The 18,444-nt window shown below is 43.8% G+C and overlaps 4 protein-coding genes across 4 annotated transcripts; 3 read left to right on the forward strand and 1 right to left on the reverse strand.

Moving 5' to 3' along the window:
• Positions 1-1,357: 1,357 nt before the first annotated feature.
• LOC4332596 (argininosuccinate lyase, chloroplastic) lies at positions 1,358-5,787 on the forward strand. The gene is made up of 7 exons (XM_015777067.3): positions 1,358-1,795; positions 2,202-2,465; positions 3,134-3,250; positions 4,036-4,184; positions 4,555-4,846; positions 4,921-5,085; positions 5,346-5,787. Exons 1-7 carry the CDS (start codon positions 1,475-1,477, stop codon positions 5,595-5,597), a joined length of 1,560 nt encoding a protein of 519 aa, XP_015632553.1. The 5' UTR covers positions 1,358-1,474; the 3' UTR covers positions 5,598-5,787.
• An 893-nt stretch (positions 5,788-6,680) lies between these two features.
• LOC4332597 (outer envelope pore protein 16-2, chloroplastic) lies at positions 6,681-8,105 on the forward strand. Its single transcript, XM_015773640.3, has 6 exons — positions 6,681-6,921; positions 7,050-7,101; positions 7,219-7,290; positions 7,412-7,443; positions 7,567-7,600; positions 7,703-8,105. Exons 1-6 carry the CDS (start codon positions 6,784-6,786, stop codon positions 7,912-7,914), a joined length of 540 nt encoding a protein of 179 aa, XP_015629126.1. The 5' UTR covers positions 6,681-6,783; the 3' UTR covers positions 7,915-8,105.
• Positions 8,106-8,943: 838 nt separating this feature from the next.
• On the forward strand, positions 8,944-12,082 carry LOC4332598 (peptide chain release factor PrfB2, chloroplastic). Its single transcript, NM_001417599.1, has 7 exons — positions 8,944-9,336; positions 9,560-9,772; positions 9,871-9,972; positions 10,070-10,207; positions 10,422-10,726; positions 11,024-11,177; positions 11,519-12,082. The coding sequence occupies exons 1-7, from the start codon at positions 8,968-8,970 to the stop codon at positions 11,642-11,644; spliced, it is 1,407 nt and encodes a 468-aa protein (NP_001404528.1). The 5' UTR covers positions 8,944-8,967; the 3' UTR covers positions 11,645-12,082.
• A 146-nt stretch (positions 12,083-12,228) lies between these two features.
• On the reverse strand, positions 12,229-15,002 carry LOC4332599 (probable glycosyltransferase 4). The gene has a single exon (NM_001417598.1). The coding sequence runs from the start codon at positions 13,810-13,812 to the stop codon at positions 12,361-12,363; it is 1,452 nt and encodes a 483-aa protein (NP_001404527.1). The 5' UTR covers positions 13,813-15,002; the 3' UTR covers positions 12,229-12,360.
• Positions 15,003-18,444: the final 3,442 nt, after the last annotated feature.

The following is an 18,444-nucleotide window of genomic DNA, read 5'->3' on the forward strand; positions in this document are numbered from 1 at the left end:
GCGCCGTCGTTGGTGACGCATCCGCCGCACTCCCCGTCGACGCCCGAGAAGACGCAAGCGGCGACGCCCTCCGCGACACAGCCGCCTTCACCCGCGGTGACCGAGGACGGGCGCACTAATTCTCCGGCGACGCCCAACCGGATAATACCGGTGACGCCGAGGCCGGGCAAGCACTCGACGAGCTCAGCCTCAGCTCCGTCGCCGTTCCCGCCGCAGTGGCAGCAGCCGAAGCAGGTGGAGGGCCTGGAGATCGTCGAGGTGGCCACCGGCGAGCGGCTGTCAGCGCACGACGTCGGGCTCATCGAGATGGTCGGCAGCTCGGCCGACGTCTCCGCGGAGTCGTCGGTGAAGTCGTCGCTGGATTATGCCAACGATCCGCCACAGCAGCTTACGGTGTCGTCGAAACGGAAGCCGGCGGTAGTGAAGGCCACCGAGCCGACAAGGGTGTGGCTTAACGGCAACGCGGTGAAGGGCAAGGCCGGCGAGCGGTTCACCGGGCCTCCGGTGGCGGGAGAGGCTGATGAATTGTGGGCGCACGACATTGCCTGCAGCCGCGTCCACGCTGTCATGCTGGCTGAGACGGTAAGTTATGGATGTTACACCATCCATCAGGCTGTTTACTGGAAAGAGGCTACTTTTTAAAAAAACTTTCCCCAAATTATGGTTTCTACTATCTTCATTCTGTAATATAAGTCATTTTAATCTTTTATAGTAAAACTTCTTTAGATTTAACAAAGTTTTTTAAAAATCTAGTAATAATAATCTCTACCACGTGAAATTACTTTATTAAATATAAAATTAAATATGTTTTAATACTCGTTTGTTTTGGGTTAAAAATATTATTATACAATTTTTATGAACTTGATCAAAATTAAAATGATTTAACTAAGAAGAAAAGTCAAAACAAACGGAGGGAGTAATTAATTACGCTTTACAGTCTGAGCTTTTAAATTAGTCCATAGAGTCACTAGCTCCTTTATGCTTCTTGTGCCTAAAAGCTTCCCCAAATTATGGTACAGTGTAAATATTATACAATCCACATTAGAAAATAACTCTACCCCCGAAAACTATCTCGATCAAGTTGACTCTTCACAAGAACTTCATCTGATTCATATTGAAGACCGGATTGTACAATGGTGTTATATTTCTTCTCCTTAGGGTCCATATCGGACTTCACTGTTGCACTTGCCGTTACAGTGTCCAAATTAATTAGCACTAGCACTAATATACATACACGAGTTAAAAATAGATTTGGGTACCCTAATTATTCCGGGTCTTATTTGGTTGGGCCTTAATTCCGGCCCATCCACATTGCACGGACTCGGACTAAAAGGACCGTCCAAACAAAGTTCTGAGAGGACACACACACTCACCGTAGCCGAAGACCATAGTCCGTCACCAACTACTCCCTCCTCCCCGCCGCGCCGCCGCGCCACAGTCGTGGGCGAAGCGGACACCCTCGGCGACGATACTTATGGCCGCCGCCACCTCCCAATCCTTCCTCTCGCCGGCGCCCAACCCCCTTCTCCGCCCGAGGATCCTCCCCTTCCCCGCCGGCGGGTCCGTGTCCCTCCGCGGCCGCCGCCCCGCCTTCCCGTCCGTCGCCGCGGCGTCCACATCGATGGCGTCCTCGGAGAGCGAGGAGAGGAAGGAGACCAAGCTGTGGGGCGGGCGATTCGAGGAGGGCGTCACCGACGCCGTGGAAGGGTTCACCGAGTCCATCTCCTACGACTGGCAGCTCTACAAGTACGACATCATGGGCAGCAAGGCCCACGCATCCATGCTCGCCGCGCAGGTACTGTGTGCGCGCGCCTCCACCGTGCCCATCTGCTTCGTTGTCTCTGTTGGTGGTGGTGGTAGTGCGATCCACCTAGGTGTTCGGCTAATCATGCCTGCGCTGGAGAGCTGCGGCTAAGCCGTTTTGGGGAGTTTTAGTCTGGGGTTAATCCGCTGCTAATGCGCTCGCCATGTGTTCGATGAAATTGCTAGCTCCACTGTAATGCTTGAGATGTGTCTGCAAGTTTCTAAATCTAACTTTCTTAGTTCTTAGTGTTTCATCAAAGGGTTTAGAGTTTGTCAGTATGTTAATCAGATGCTTGATGAAACACCTGCCTCTAATTCTTTTTTTGCACTTTGTAGATGCTAATTGTACCAATGTGCTGTCGACCTTGATTCACATTGGGGAATCATTTGCAATGCAGGGTTTGATAACGGCTGGCGATAAGGACATCATCTTAGAGGGGCTTGATCAAATAGAGAAGCTGATTCAGGATGGAAAATTTGAGTGGCGGACAGACCGGGAGGATGTCCATATGAATATTGAGGCAGCTCTGATCGAAAAGGTTGGTGAACCAGCCAAGAAACTGCATACTGCTAGGAGCCGCAATGACCAAATCGTGACGGATCTCCGCCTGTGGTGCCGTGATGCTATTGACAAGATTTTGTTCCGCATCAAACAGTTTCAGGTTTGTTTCTGAATTTACTTTGTAGTGACCATAGTTCACTGTTTGTAATTTTTTGCATGTTTGTTGTGCATGGGTTATTTCTTGCTGGTGCAATACTATTCTTTCTGCTTGATCAACACTTGATGAAAATTATCAACACATAGTGAAAATTATGGATTCTTACTGCATGAACCATTTATAAAACTTTTTGGTCATGGTATACCTAAGCAATCATTCAGGTAAACTAGCTAAGTTGAAAGCTTTAAGTGTTGATTCTACTGTAGTGCTGAGTCTGGGGCAATGGTTTCTGAAGAGAACCAGAGCATATGCTTCCTTTCTTTCACTATCTAAAGGCTGGAGCAAGAGACTAGATTGACATATCCTAAGTTTTGCCTCAAGCCTTCAAGGAAATATGGTTGACTTACTATACTAGAAAATTATCTAATAGCCATGCTGCTGGCATCCATACTGAACGACTTCTTAAGCACTTCCAGATGCAAACTTTTTTTTGATTAAGCAGTTCTTGATGTGCAGAAATGCCTCACTATTATGTATAACATGAAATATGGTTGATTATTGCAACTCCATTTTGTAAATATTAACACTGGTTTCTCTCTCTCTCTTTTTTTCTGATAAAAGTCTAAATTGGATGTTTTTCACTTTTCTAACACCACTTTACATTATTTCAGGTGTCTCTTGTTCTGTTAGCTTCAAAATATGTTGACTTAATAGTTCCTGGTTACACTCACCTGCAAAGGGCACAGCCTGTTTTGCTTCCACATCTCCTCTTATCATATGTTGAACAGGTGAATTTTCTTATGCACCCTTCCCTGATACCGTTCATGCCCATTGGGTTTTTTAATGTTAGTTTTCTTGGTGTAATCCAGGGATTGTCAATGCGTGTCAAATGTCAATCCCATGCAGTTTTTTTAGACTTATTTCCTATGATTACATATGTTGGTTATTGTGTTAACAAACCTGAATGGTTGAATCCTCTCTCCACTATGTATGTTAATCAAATAATCTACTTTATCCCAAGTTCTGATCAAAAGATGATTTGGACAATTTATGTGGTGAATCTCTCTCTTTTTTTTTGTGAAATAGAAAAATGATGCCTCTTATGTAGATAAAATGAACATTTTGTGCCAAAACATTCAACTCCTTAATTTATGTGGTGAATCTCTCTCTCTCTCTCTCTCTCTTTGTTCGTTCCACCAATGCCAGTACAATGCCAAAATTTACATGATTTTCAGGCTTGCCTCTACTCGCCAATGCTGATATATCAACGGTCTATATACTGTTCACAAAAAAGTTATTAAATCTGGAATATAAAGAAACTGCAGTACATGTTTGTGTTACTTAAGCTACAATCTCCTTTGTTTAATAAACTTCAGCAACTCCAGCTTTATTTGTTGAATTAGCTGGCATATCATGCCAGTATGACACAATGAGTAGCCTATAGACAAGTACTTCCTGTATTCCCTGTGCGGGGATATAATAGTGCTTCAAACACTACATGATCTGATAAAGCTTACTTCTTTGAGAACAAGCCATCAATGAACTTGACCGCTTATTTATGTACTTTGCACAGTTGGAGCGTGATGCTGGACGGCTGGTCAACTGCAGGGAACGGTTGAATTTCTGTCCTCTTGGTGCTTGTGCTTTGGCTGGTACTGGACTTCCTATCGATAGGTTCAAAACTGCTAAAGATTTGAAGTTTACAGCTCCAATGAAGAACAGGTAAATTCCCCAGTTTGTTTTAGTACTGTGAACTTTAAAAAGTTTCAGTCACATTGCATGATTTCTATGGTATTTTAGTAGTTTGACCTATATCACCTATGTCAAAGTTAACACACAGCAAATACTTGCTCTTCATTTCTGCTCAAATAAGTAATCTCTGCTCAAATAAGTATGTCTTCTCACATAGCACATGTGTAGATGAATTACCTATTTTCTCCGCTGGAATCTCCACTGTGATTTGTCATGTATGCTATGCCTTTGTAAAGCAAACTCTGAAACATAATTTTTGGCTTTCCTCTTTGTTGGTTACCTCACTTTTGACATATGATAAGCCCTTCCTCACTTAATCTGGAAACTTTTCCTTGTACAGTATTGATGCAGTATCAGACCGCGACTTTGTATTGGAATTTCTTGCTGCCAATTCAATTGCTGCTGTTCATCTTTCACGAATTGGTGAAGAGTGGGTCTTATGGGCATCAGAGGAGTTTGGATTCCTCACACCAAGTGACTCTGTTTCAACTGGAAGCAGCATTATGCCACAGAAGAAAAATCCAGATCCAATGGAGCTTGTTCGTGGCAAATCTGCTCGTGTTTTTGGAGATCTCATGACTGTCCTCACCCTTTGTAAAGGACTTCCGCAGGCCTACAACCGTGATTTACAGGTGATTATCCTTCGTACAAGTTATTCATGCTGATGTTATGTCATTGCATGCTCTCAATATTTCGTTTTGAGCAGGAAGACAAGGAACCCTTGTTTGACAGCGTGAAGGCTGTATTAGGAATGCTTGAAGTATGTACCGAGTTTGCTCAAAATATCTCCTTCAACTCAAAAAGAATACAAAGTTCGCTGCCTGCTGGCTATTTGGATGCAACAACACTAGCAGATTATCTTGTGAAGAAGGTAAGCTTCTCCCATAGCTTGTAAAGTTCATTTACAACCCAAACTATCTGAAAGTCTATAAATCAACTCTGAACTACATCAAAACCTATTTTTGTAACCTCAGTAAAAAAAAATTATTGTTCGTTCAAAACACACACACACACACACATTCACACACACACTAGGGCTCACCGCTCACGTTCTCCTTAATCTTATAATAGGTGCTATGCTGTTGTACTACAATCAGATTATTTATTCTAGTTTATTTATTTGCTTTTCAGGGCGTGCCGTTCAGAACCTCGCACGAGATAGTTGGAAGGTCTGTAGCTCTATGCGTCTCGAAGAACTGTCAGCTCGCCGAACTTGGACTAGACGACCTGAAATCTGTTCACCCCGTTTTTGAGGGCGATGTGTACGAGTATCTGGGAGTGGAGAACGCCGTAAACAAGTTCATATCTTACGGCTCTACAGGCTCGGAGCAAGTAAAAAAACAGCTCGAGGATTGGCGCACTCAGCTTGGCATTAGTTCATAAATGGTCGAGAAGACCTCGAAAATCCGATTATTGTGGTTCCAGTTTTTGAAAGTGGGTCGGAGTGTCGTGAACTTCTTTTATGGACGACAGTTCGCTGTTGCTTTAATTTCAGAACGATCGATGCACTTGTATTGGGAACCATTGTTCTGCTGAAGTATTGATCTGAATAAAAGATGTGCTTCGTTGTCAATACTCCATTTTTCAAGAGACATTTTTTCCTTTTTTTCAGGGCGTGACATGCCGGCACTCTGGCACCTGGACAATATGTAGGCATTGCTCGAAGGCCACTGCGCTGCGCACATGCCCGCTTATGTCCTAACACTTCAAAACGTGCTTTGGTACCTTTCAATGAAAAGAAAAGAAAATATGACCACTTTGATCAAGCATTTTTTAGTAAAATTTTTGTACCTTTCAAATCAATATTTAAATCAAGCACTTTTAAAGAAAAGAAAAGAAAAGAAAAGAAAAGAAGCGAAAAAGAATTGTGCTTTGGTACCTTTCAAATTAGGGTTTGTTTAGATTGGTACCATTTAAAATCATATTATTTTGTTAGTAAAATTAACAAATATGTCGATACATTTGGTTTGTTATTAAATATTTGTAATGCATAATAAATTGTATTAATAACAAATTAGTCTATTCTATTAAAATTTGATAATGTTACCAACTTATCAATATTGTGATCTTACTAAAATTTGATATTTTAGTGGTAATCTGAACGGGTCCTCGTCTCCATATCATGTTCTAGATTTCCACCCGACTACGAGTAGTACAGTAGTACTGGAGTAGTATTGCGTTCTGATGCGAGTACTACGAAGAAAAATTGGCCAGCACAGCACAGGCACAGAGGCGGATATACCGCAGATTCCATGGAACACGGAGGCGCTCGCGCACGTTCCAGAAGAGCGCCACGAGTAGAGCCTCTCCCCGCAACGTGTCCGGCCCGCCGGGGTACGTGTCATGTCCTCTTCTCCCCAGGACGCCACCAGTAGGATCGGGTTCTCGTCGCCGCTTGCTGATGATCTGTTCCACGGTGACCACGACTCGCTCAGTTTATGTATACGCACGCGGCTCGCTTGCTGTAGTGTAAGCAGTGGCATTGCAAATCTGTCACCGAAGCTGTCAATAGCTAGAGAGAGATAGAGAGAGAGAGAGAGAGCAGGGTGCGGCGCCGGAGCGGAGGAAGATGAGCGGGAGCAGCAACAGCAGCCTGGAGACGCGCACGTTCCTGGACGAGGTGCGCGGCCTGGAGAAGAACTGGATGGTCGACCTCGGCCACCCGCTCCTCAACCGCGTCGCCGAGAGCTTCGTCAAGGCCGCCGGCGTACGCCCTCCATCTCACTCACCTTTTTGCCTCCCCTTCTGTTTCTCTCGCTTTCTCCAGTTCACTTCACCTCTGCACCGCCGCGATGCTACTGTCTTTAACTTTGCTTGCTTCGATCTCCCACGCAGATCGGCGCAGTCCAGGCGGTCGCGCGGGAGTCTTACTTCATGGCCATGGAAGGCACGTAACTAGCAAACCAAACGGGGCTTCAGTTCATCCTCGTTTTACCAAGTTTTTTTTTATTGTTTTTTCTTTCTGATGATGATCAACTTAGTTGCTTAGTTGCTGCTGCTACAGGGGAGGGTGGGGGCACGGGAGCCGTGTCCGACTCCACCGGCGCCAGGAAGCGATCGTTCCCGGATCTCAACGGTAGCAACTGTGTGATATGCTTATGGAAATCGTTTGATGTTGAATCTTGAATAGTTACTAGTAGTATGACCATGACAACATGGATGCCACTGATTTTTGTTCTGATAAATTGCGTATGCAGGAGGGAACAGCAGCAAGTCAGCTGAGGCTATGGTAAGCCAAGTGCAAATACCTTTTTGCCTTTTTGGTGTCTTGGACAACGCCACACCGTGAATCTGTGAATGGTCGTTTCTGATTCCTGTATGGTGAACCTTCTTTTTTCTGCTTTCTCGACAGGTGAAAAGCGTGAGCAAAGAGTCTCTCCAGTGGGGTAAGCATCCCTCCCTCTCTCGAGCTGAATTTACTGACGAATTTGCTATGCTTACGGCTGATTAATTCTGCTTGATTCGATTTATTTGTTTCCGCGTGTCAGGGCTCGCGGCCGGGTTGCACTCGGGGCTGACCTACGGCCTGACGGAGGCGCGCGGGACGCACGACTGGAAGAACAGCGTGGTGGCGGGCGCCCTCACCGGCGCGGCCGTCGCGCTCACCTCGGACCGCGCGTCGCACGAGCGGGTGGTGCAGTGCGCCATCGCCGGCGCCGCGCTGTCCACGGCCGCCAACGTGCTCTCCGGCATATTGTGAGCCGCTCAGCCGGCAAATTAGCTGTCCGGAGTTTTAACTACCTGCATCTTAACTTCTCAAGTCTGCCATTGTTATGCTAGCTGTTGGAGCTTGGAAGTCTTCAGTGTAGCACTCGTTGTAATTGGCATCTTGTATGCTTGATTTCCTGTGCTATCACGGGGTACAAATAAATCGAAAAATCATGTCGAACCTGTTCTAATGAGTACTGACTAACCTTCTGCTTTGTTGCTGCAATGCTGCACTAATTGCACTCCCATCTAAAATTTATCGAATTTTGGAACGATGTGCGTGTGCAAACTTATGTTGATGCCGATAGCGATGGTTGACGACTTGATATCTGCAAGCAGGGTTGCTGGGTGTGCTTGCTTCACATGCAAATCTACGCACTAAACAGGATGAAATGAATGGTTGTCTTCAGCGTTCGAAAAAAAGGAAATGGTTGTCTTCAGATTCGATGCGTATGTGCTGAATGTCTATTCGAGCTTCGGACGTGTTCTTGAGGGCTGCACAGTCGGCACAGCGCGACGAGACTGACGAATGACGACGCAAGCACAACATGAGTCGGATCAGTGATTTAATTCTGCTCACAAATGCAAGCGGCCGAGATGAAGGGCCAGTTCACTTTGACGATGCTGCTTTATAAAAAAATACCATTTTTCTTTAAAAAAACCATTTTTTAGCAAAGTTACAAAAGAAATGTATGCGTTTAGTTTGTTGGTAATACCAATTGTTTAGTTTGTTGGTAATACCAAAAATTGGTATGATTTATTTTGGCTACAGTCTAAACAGACCCGAACTATTAAAAACATTTTTGCTAAAATCGTGAAAAATAACAGCAGAAAACCCGAACTATTAAAAACATTTTTGCTAAAATCGTGAAAAATAACAGCAGAAAACTGGCTTTGACGATGGTCTCAAAAGGCGTAAACTCTGTCCTACCTGGAGAAACCGCCTTCCTTTTTGCAAAACGTAAACTTAATGTGCCGCCTCCGACTCTCTTCTCTTCTTTGCCCTTGCGCCGCCTTCTCCGCGGCATCGTCGGAGCCGACGCGAATGGCTTCCCGCCTCCTAACCAGATCAACCGCCGCGCGCCTCCTCTCCCACCTCCGCTCCTCCGGGGCCCTGAGCCCTACCCACCACCACCACCACCACCTCGATAATGGCGCCGCCTTGGCCTCCCTCCTGGGACTCGGCCGCGGTGGCCTCCCTGCGGCGGCCGGACCATGGTCCCCTCGAGACCCGCCGACGCGGTGGTTCTCTTCCCCGGCTACGGTGGCGGAGGCGCCGATGACCGCGGACGGGCTCACGGTGGACTCGATCGCGGGGAAGGGGTGGACGATCCTCCCCGAGGCCGAGAGCGACTGGCGCAGCCACGCCGCCGCCGTCGCGCAGTCCGTCAAGCTCATCAAGAAGCGGCTCAAGGTACAATCTTTGTGAGGTACTTTGTACTTCTCATATTCCCCAAGCGAAATTGGTGATGTTCCTGGCGTTGTTGGGCCCGTGGTATGCATCTGAGTGCCTTGTTCCTCTTGGGCATATCAACGAACACCTGGTGTGCGTTGTGTGGCACATGTCATTATGTGCTAGTATGTATTTGTGCGCCCGTTCCATTATGCTGTTAATTAATTTATTTCGATTTTCTTAGTGGGGATGGATACTTGAGAGATCAAGGCAGTTGTCTGTGGTGTTGGAGAGGCCGGACCTCTGGGATGATCCAGTTTTCGCTGGGAAGGTTAGCCGTGAACATGGTGAGCTCATGGGCAAGATTAAATCAGTGAACCAATTCGAGCAGGAGTTGATGGAGCACATTGACATGTTGAGGCTTGCAAGAGAAGAGGACGATAATGAACTTGAGACGGTGAGTGCAGTGCTTCCTTGCACTACATCACATAAAGTTACAACTTCAAGGTGCAAATCAGCTATTTGTTTTTATCTGATAATCAACATTCTGTGCAGGAAACCATGAGGGCATTAGCCGAAATGAGAAGAAGTGCAAAGGAGAAAGAACTGAATGCATTGCTTTCTGGAGATAATGACTCTTGCTCTTGCTTCATTGAGGTATATTGTGTATCATTTTCAGAATTATCCTCTAAAGCTATTGCTCCTCCATGCATTTTTGGTGAGTGATTCCTCATGATGTTGATGCCATGACCAGGTTCAGGCAGGAGCTGGAGGTACTGAGAGCATGGATTGGGCTGCAATGGTTATGAACATGTACAGCTCATGGGCCCAACGACGAGGATACACAGTCAGTATTATAGAAGAAATGCCTGGTGAAATAGCAGGAATCAAGGTTTACATTCCTTCTCATCAACTCCCGTTACTGAATTTGCTACTGCTTCATTCAGAAGTAGTTTCAGTTACAACTTTGGCTGGAAGTGATGATCAAACCAGTAAACTATCTGATCTTAACATAAGATCCTATCTTTCCTACAGTCAATTACTTTTAATTTGAGAAACCTTTTAGCAAAAATGTAGATTTTATACTGAAAATCTGCTATTCCTAGAGGGCAACTATCAAAGTGGATGGTGAATATGCATTTGGATATGCTAAAGCCGAAGTAGGTGTTCATAGATTGGTACGGATTTCTCCATTTGACAGTGGAAAGAGGCGGCACACTTCCTTTGCTGCTGTGGCTGTTGTACCTATTCTTGGTGATGGTTCTACCCGATACCAGATAAAAGATTCAGATCTTCGGATAGAGCGTTTCCGCTCTGGTGGTCCTGGTGGCCAACATGCCAACTGCACAGAAAGTGCTGTTAGAATTGTGCACATTCCAACTGGTATAACTGCAACTTGTCAAAATGAAAGGTATTTTTTATGCTTTCTCCTGTTTTCCATTATTATTGAAACACTCCAGCATTCCCGTAATGAAATCATTGTACTAGTCTCGAATATAATATAGCATACTTTTAGTTCCATGTTAGCTGATGGGCAATTTGGACTTCTATGAACTTAGTGATGTCTCTAGAATCATATTGTGTCTTTCTTTCTACTTTTGAAAGGATCCATAATCTTGATTGTTGATATAACATAAATGATATTTGGTTATATCTGCGTATGCGTGGCTAGAAAAAAAATGTTTCTGATTCATTCTAAAAAGTGCAGATCACAGCATATGAATAAGGCATCAGCAATGGCAGTGCTCCAGTCTCGGCTGGACCAGCTTGAGATTGCCCGCCAAGCACAGATGAATGCAGACCACACGCAATCACTCTCTGAAATCAGCTGGGGAAACCAAATAAGATCTTATGTACTCCATGTAAGTCTTTTTTTTTTTATCATATGACTAAGATTTTGCTAGCTAGGTTTCGGAGGATAAAGTTTCAACTTAAGTATTGCGTTATCCATGGTCTCAATATTTCCTCAACATTAGGCATTAGTTCATGGGATTCATCAGTTGTTTACATCTGCTGTTATTTGAAAATCAAGAAAGAAGCTGCGAACTGCTAACCGTCAACGTACTGCTATCCATGAAAGTAGCTAGATTACGGGATATGGAAAGTGTCTTTGAATGTAAACAACATAAGTTCGTGATGTATTTTTGCCAGGATATTTTTAGAATTACTTCTGACATATAGCTGATGTTTTGCCTTTATGCAGCCATATCGTATGGTCAAAGATCTCCGGACAAACTACGAAGTATCCGACCCTGATTCAGTCCTCAATGGGGACCTAGATGATTTCATCTTGAACTTTTTGTCAACGTCACTGGATGAAGCTGATTGAAGTGCCTGTGCCTGAAGTCCCTGAAGACAAACCATGCTTAAATTTAGCCTCAGCCTCAATGATCAATCATTCGATCCACTGAGATACAGTCCAAGAGATGGTAAGAGGGCAGCTTCATTCTTTCCAATACTGACAAATATGACATCTCAAATGGTGAAAGACCAAGGTGTGCAACAATTTTTCAAGTGCAAATATCAGAGCTAGAACGAGCTTATATTAGCTTTCTAGTTAGAAAAATGGAAATATAATGAACTTTTGTTTCATTGTTAGCCCATAGTTCCTTTTTGTATTACTGGTGCTGGTGCTATTTGTGAATGGCAATAGTAGTCTCCTAAATATAGTCGTTTCTAGTTTCTACTCAATCCAGCTGTCATACATAAATTGTTTCTTTTTGTATTCCACTGGCATGAATCAACTATGGTGCAATCTTTTCCTTGCATAGATGCAGAATAATTTCGATGCTTTGCCAATAGTAACAACAATCAGGAATGACGTTTCCCCAACAAAACATTGCTCGCAATTTTTTTTAATAAGTCAAGTAACCGGAATTAGCTCGTACATAAAGTGAGAATTTTTTTGGGTGTAAAAACAACACATTAAATATCTCCGGTCCTCGTTCATACATCAATATTCAAGAAATATCTCCAAACGAAAATACAACCTAATCAAAGTATCATATCTCCATAATTACACGGTTTTCGATATGATCTTCGTCATTACATGGGCCTGGCTGCTCTGGATGTCTTCTTTTTGCGGGCTTTGAATGTTGGGTGCAGTAGGCGGCCGAGCTCCTGGTTGTCGGCGTCCAGCGGCCGGCCGGTGTCGTTCCTGACGCGGCGCACGGCCATGGTGTCGAGCGACTCGTGCGCGAACCCGTACAGCTCCAGTATCTGGTCGTCGGCGAAGTTGAAGGCCCGGTCCATGCCTCGCCGGCAGCGCTCCCCGTCGTAGCTCGCGTCGTCCCCGCCGCACGGCTTGCAGCCGACGAAGTGCGTGATCAGCGGCCACCGGTCGTCGCCGAGCCCCGGGTGGCGCCACTGCCGCCGCATCTCCTCGTACCTGTCGACGATGTCCGCCCAGAAGCCGTGCAGGTTGTACGAGTTCTCGAGGAACACCTTGGCGCCCCACCGGTGGCGCTGCGTCACGAGGAGGAAGACGAGCGCCGACTGGTCGTCGGCCTCGTACGGCGGCCGGTTGGTGAGCGTCTCGGCGAAGATCTTGCCGTACATGTCGCGGACGGGGCCCGGCGGCCCCATGGGCGCCCAGGCGTCGAGCAGGTCGAGCGACCACTGGCAGTTGCGGATGATGAAGCTGCCGGCGTTGAGGCCGAGCCACGTCTTGGCGCCGTACACGGCGCCGTCCCATCCGTGGATGACGAGGTTGTGGCGCCTGTACCTGCCCCACGGCGGCTCGAACAGCATGTCGGTGAACACCACGTCGGAGTCCACCCACCAGAGCAGCTCCGTCTCCGGGTGCGCCAGCATCAGCGCGCGCAGCAGCGGCAGCTTCGTCCAGAACCCGGACATCTCGGCGTCGAGCACCGTGTTGCTGTAGAAGATGTCGAAGCCGTGGACGCGGCAGTAGTCCACCTTGTTCTTGAGCGCGCGGAGGAGCAGGTGGTCGCCCTCGGGATCCTTGCACCGCCGCGGCGCCGACCCGGTCACCATCAGCACCCGCGGCCGGCCCCGCCCCACCGACGCCGGGAACTCCGTGTGATCGCGCAGCCACTCCGCTCTGCGCGCGTCGTAGCCCGTCACGGCCGGGCCGAGCGTGTACGGGCTGTCCGTCAGCTGCCGCAGCCGCCGGAGCGACCGTTGCGTGTCGCTGTGATCATCGACCACAGGCAGAGCTGGCGGAGGTGGTGATGATGGCGGAGGCGGTGGAGGCGGAAACGACAACGGTGGCGGCGACGACGACGGTGGTGAAGGTGGTGGCGGCGACGTGTCCGCTGCCACCGCGGTGATCGTCGGAGCGTCACGGCGAGCGTACTCGATGCGGATGCGGGGGAGCGGCACGTCGCCGGACGTGAAGAAGAAGATGGTGCACGGGGCGAGGAGCAGCAGCACGATCGGGAACACCGGGAAGCTGAGCAGCAGCCGCTGGTGACGCGCTCGGCGGCCGACGTCGGCCGCCGCCTCGCCACCGTGGCGGTCCTGCAACTTCGACATGATCCCCGCCTCAGCCACACACTCGAGTCAGCAGCTGCAGGTAACACGTTCGCATCAAGCACACTCACCACGCGAACTCCTAATTTAACACGCTTGATGATGATTTGGGGTTAGGAAGTTTCGCTGTTTCGTCGTATTAATTGTAAATACGTATACGCGCGCCGGCGGGGCTTGGTAGGGTTCGTGAATGTGACGCCAAAACGGAGCAATACAACTTGGAAGGAATATATTGGCTGGCACGCTAATTCTAGATGGTTAAGCATGTGTGGAACCAGTGGTTACACCGGAATGCATGTGGAGTTGTGAACTGTGCGTTTAAGATAGCCACAATCGAATTGATTCGCCAACTAGCAGAACGGGCGATGAGAGCACTAGGCTGGCTACGTTATAACGCCGTCAAAATTCTCTCCACTTATATAATATATAACTAGAAAAATTAGTGCGGCTGTTGGCGCGCTGTCTTTTTAGCCCGTATAAAGAGCACTGAATTTTATATATTTTCTTATAATAACTTATTAATTTCCCATTTACTTTTTGCAAACATTATATATTTGAAAGAACCATTTAGTGGGAGTATCGTCTGATAATTGACATGTAGGTTTAATTTATAACAAAGTGAATATTGCATGTGTTTGATAAATTGACAATTGAGGCGACATATATGAGGAATAAAGATGTATTTTTTTATGAAATCCATAAATATTTTTTTTGTTTTCTAAAATATCTAGCTAAAGTTATAACCGATAATTTAGATGAAAAATATTTCTGATGTTAATTTTCCAGTATATGCCTAAACCTGAAATTTAATCTATCTTCATTCCCCATTTGTGCTATCTGCTAGGCCAATCGTCCCATTTAGCACTGCAAGTCCACCCAGGCCCATACAGAGAACAGACCCAGCTGTCCATGCTGCTGATCACGCACGCCAGATGCTTCCGGATGCAGTTTTGTATTTTTTTTACTACCTATACATTTGTCGATAAATTTTCTCTTAAAAATTTGTCAAATGTAAATACAATATAATTATATTGTAATTACACTGTAAGTATAGAATAATTATACTATAACTTACATGTAATTACACTGTAACTATAATAATTACATTGTTACTTATATGTAATTACACTGTAACTATAATATACTTGCACGTAAGTGAGATGTACCGTTATAAAACTTATGTTTGGCACTGCTCACGTGAAAGAGGGATTACGAACTCGCAATGTCTGTTTGTTCGATGCGTGTGGAGGCCATCATTCATGCATGCATGTTCGGCTATGCCCTGCCGCTTTATCTCTGCCCTCCGTCTGACATCTACGCGTGCATGAGCCGCGCCAGTGCCGGTAGCCAGCGGCCGTCGAAAGAGACAAATCAAAGCGTCGACGCAAAAGCACGAATCCCGAGGTTCATCAAGCGGTTCAAAAATCGACAAATTCTGAGGAAGAAATTTGTCAACAGATTTATTGCAAAATCGGTTTTTTTTTCTCTGATAACTCGAATTTATCTTTGAAATCAAGACGCTACGTGGACCAATTAGATCCTGTCATAACAACCAGCATTAGAAGTATCGATTGATATCTCGGCTAATAATTGGCTACTAGCTGCATCATTCGTGTACGTATAAATAGCAAGTTCTGCGTAGCAAGAAAGTACACTAGCTGCTGTTAAAATCTAATTCTGCAGGTACAGGAATCTGGCCATTTAATTTGTTTATGTAGATTTGGCGTTGCTAGCTGTTGACACCAAACAGAATCTCTAATCCTTGAAAAGATAAAGTTGGTGACGGTGTATTGGTATTGGATTTTTTTTAACCTTTAAAATTTTTATTTCTAAAAATAAACCCTACTAAAACTAATTTTAAAATCTAAATCTTTTTGTCATGTCAGCCGGTGCCGTATCAGTGTTTCTTTTTTTCACGTTGGGCGGGCTGCGTGGCCAAAAGGTTTAAAATTTGAAAATAAGTTTTAGAATGGTTTATTTTTAAGATTAAAAAGGTTAAAAAATTAAAAACATTCATTGGTACATTAATCTATATCCTCTGTCGTATCATTATTGTGTACTCCTAATTAACAGAGTACATTTCCATTATCTTTACAAAGTTTTTCATTTGATACATTTTGATTATACCGGGTGGCGACCTAGTCTTCGGATTGTAGGGCCTTGATCTTGTATGCTGTTTTTTTTTCTCTTATTTTGAGTGTGTCGGAGTTTGTTGGCTGTATGCACTGTCGTGGTGCAGAGGCCGGGATTATCCTTAGATGACTGAGATCAATAAAGCTTCCATTATCTAAAAAAATATGTACTCTATATTAATCTGACTATATATTACGCCCCAACCGTCCCAAAGGATTGTGGGTTGTTTTTGAGAAATTAAGGACAATGGAAAAATACTGTAGTTCCCATATAAAAGGTGGGGGCGGTGGTTAGAGAAAGAAGGGATAAGGATACTTTATATTTATGAGGATTTTAGATATTTGAATCCTCATATTTTCTTTATGAGGATTTAGATATTTGAATCCTCATATTTGGAGATGAAGGGAGTAATTACTAAGCATAGAACTGCTACTATTTTTGTTGCATTTATATTTTTTGTATTGCATGTGTCTTGATGTGCCGATCATAGCATGGCTGCTAACCTTTTTTTATAATAAAAATAATTTACATCTCTGGCATCATTCATAAACATAATCATTAAGTTTTGATACCCAAAATACATATATACTATAATGGGATAAACCCGAACTCCCTTTAGAAAAGGTTCAATTGAAATAACGTTTTGAAAATCACATAGGTTCTAGCATGTCATCTGATAGATATCATGCCATCCAAAAATAAAGGCACTTGGTTACTGATCACAAGCACCACTATGTATGGTATTATGTTTTTCTTGTGATAGTATCAAACATTAAGAATAAAGACAACTCGAACATACATATAAAGATGATATGCATTATACTACTATTAGACAACTTTTATTATAAAAAAATCATATTATTATGGTAACGCAAAATTAATCAGCATAATGCACTAGTACTAAACAAAATCAATATTTTATGGATCTGAGCACTCTCCTTAACCAATACTAAAAGCTTTCTTGGCATTAAAAGGAGATATTTAGAACGAAAAGGACACCTCAGGATGCTGAATACTAGTCTCTCTGACATAATTAAAAACAACGTTGCTCGTTTCCGAAACGGCATATATTACAAAACAACATGACTGCGTAATACTGTAGCTAATCCGAATTTGTCGGCAAGACTGCACGTGCCCGACTTGTCGTCTGCCATAAAATTAGCTAGCTCGACCATTGACTTGCTTGGTTAGACTAACACGCTGACTTGTCTGGTATGGTCAGTGTGCTGTAATACTGTACGTACTACCTCTGTTTCATATCATAAATATCATAAGTCATTTCGAATTTTATTTGTAGGTATCAAACTTTTTAGGTGGACTAAGCTTATAGAAATAATATAAGTAATATTTTTAATAAAAAATATATAAAAAAAGTTCAATGTTAGACATAATAGAACTAATGCAATGTTATTAGTGTTGTTATCTTTTTCTATAAAATTGATTAAACTTTTAAGACGTTTGACTTAAAAAGAATCAAAATGACTTATGATATGAAACGAAGAGAGTATGGCCTAATGGCATGTGGCAGGGAAGCAAAAGTATGCGTACATAATACACTCCTTTTAAAGTTTATATACATAAATTATACTACCTCCGTTTCAGGTTACAAGACGTTTTGACTTTGGTTAAAGTCAAAATATTTTAAGTTTGAACAAGTTTATATAGAAAAAACTAGTAACATTTTTAACCCAAAACAAATTTATTATGAAAATATATTCAATTATTGATTTGATGACACAAATTTAGCATTATAAATATTACTATATTTATTTATAAACTTAGTCAAACTTAAAATAATTTGTCTTTGAACAAAGTCAAAACGTCTTATAACCTGAAACGGAGGGAGTACCATATTTTCACATGATTCAGTTCAACTCCCACAGAAATTAAATCCTTGAAATTTTCTTTATTGCAAAGAGGCCTATATCTGGGCCCGAAATAACCGATCGATCAAAGTGTGTCTAGACTGGGAAGATTAAGAAGGACCAAATCCAACACAAATTTTGAGTAAAAAATGCACATGGGCAATTAAAAGCCTCTTAGGCATCGAGATCTGGAACTTGAATTTTCAGGAATTACCTGCGGTACTATTTTTTTCGGGGAGCCTGTCAGTATTCTAATTCTGATCAGTGATCAGTGCCTATTCTAATTCTGATTACTGCCTGCCCCGATCTATCACTTGTCGTCTCGATCCCAATGTTGTACTACTAAATTAACTAGCTCGATGGTGGATATGGTTGATCTAAACACGTTGGCTTGCTTGGTATTACCTCCGTTCATAAAAAGATTCTTTTCGACGTCTGACGGGCTCCATCGCACATGTTTTATTAGTATTTTTCATCAAATTATATATTTGTAAAAATATTTAAAATATAGCTACATGGAAAAAATATGACAAATCTACTAAAATGATTTCCATATTTAGAATACTGACATTTTGCGTTTGTTAATGACTTAAGGTTTTGAGATTTGATTATATATACATAAGACTCATCTTTTCAA

This window comes from Oryza sativa, chromosome 3 (assembly GCF_034140825.1).
Source record: "Oryza sativa Japonica Group chromosome 3, ASM3414082v1".
Lineage (NCBI taxonomy): Eukaryota > Viridiplantae > Streptophyta > Magnoliopsida > Poales > Poaceae > Oryza > Oryza sativa.

What these genes read in the sequence shown, in the direction of transcription:
- LOC4332599 (NM_001417598.1), bottom strand. Translation starts at nt 13,812, where the DNA reads ATGTCGAAGTTGCAGGACCGCCACGGTGGCGAGGCGGCGGCCGACGTC.
- LOC4332597 (XM_015773640.3), top strand. Translation starts at nt 6,784, where the DNA reads ATGAGCGGGAGCAGCAACAGCAGCCTGGAGACGCGCACGTTCCTGGAC. An exon ending in GCTTCGTCAAGGCCGCCGGC is followed by an intron (nt 6,922 to 7,049) that starts GTACGCCCTCCA and finishes TCTCCCACGCAG; the next exon opens with ATCGGCGCAGTCCAGGCGGT. An exon ending in ATCGTTCCCGGATCTCAACG is followed by an intron (nt 7,291 to 7,411) that starts GTAGCAACTGTG and finishes TTGCGTATGCAG; the next exon opens with GAGGGAACAGCAGCAAGTCA.
- LOC4332598 (NM_001417599.1), top strand. Translation starts at nt 8,968, where the DNA reads ATGGCTTCCCGCCTCCTAACCAGATCAACCGCCGCGCGCCTCCTCTCC. An exon ending in TCATCAAGAAGCGGCTCAAG is followed by an intron (nt 9,337 to 9,559) that starts GTACAATCTTTG and finishes CGATTTTCTTAG; the next exon opens with TGGGGATGGATACTTGAGAG. An exon ending in GCAACTTGTCAAAATGAAAG is followed by an intron (nt 10,727 to 11,023) that starts GTATTTTTTATG and finishes TAAAAAGTGCAG; the next exon opens with ATCACAGCATATGAATAAGG.
- LOC4332596 (XM_015777067.3), top strand. Translation starts at nt 1,475, where the DNA reads ATGGCCGCCGCCACCTCCCAATCCTTCCTCTCGCCGGCGCCCAACCCC. An exon ending in CATCCATGCTCGCCGCGCAG is followed by an intron (nt 1,796 to 2,201) that starts GTACTGTGTGCG and finishes TTTGCAATGCAG; the next exon opens with GGTTTGATAACGGCTGGCGA. An exon ending in CAGATTATCTTGTGAAGAAG is followed by an intron (nt 5,086 to 5,345) that starts GTAAGCTTCTCC and finishes TTTGCTTTTCAG; the next exon opens with GGCGTGCCGTTCAGAACCTC.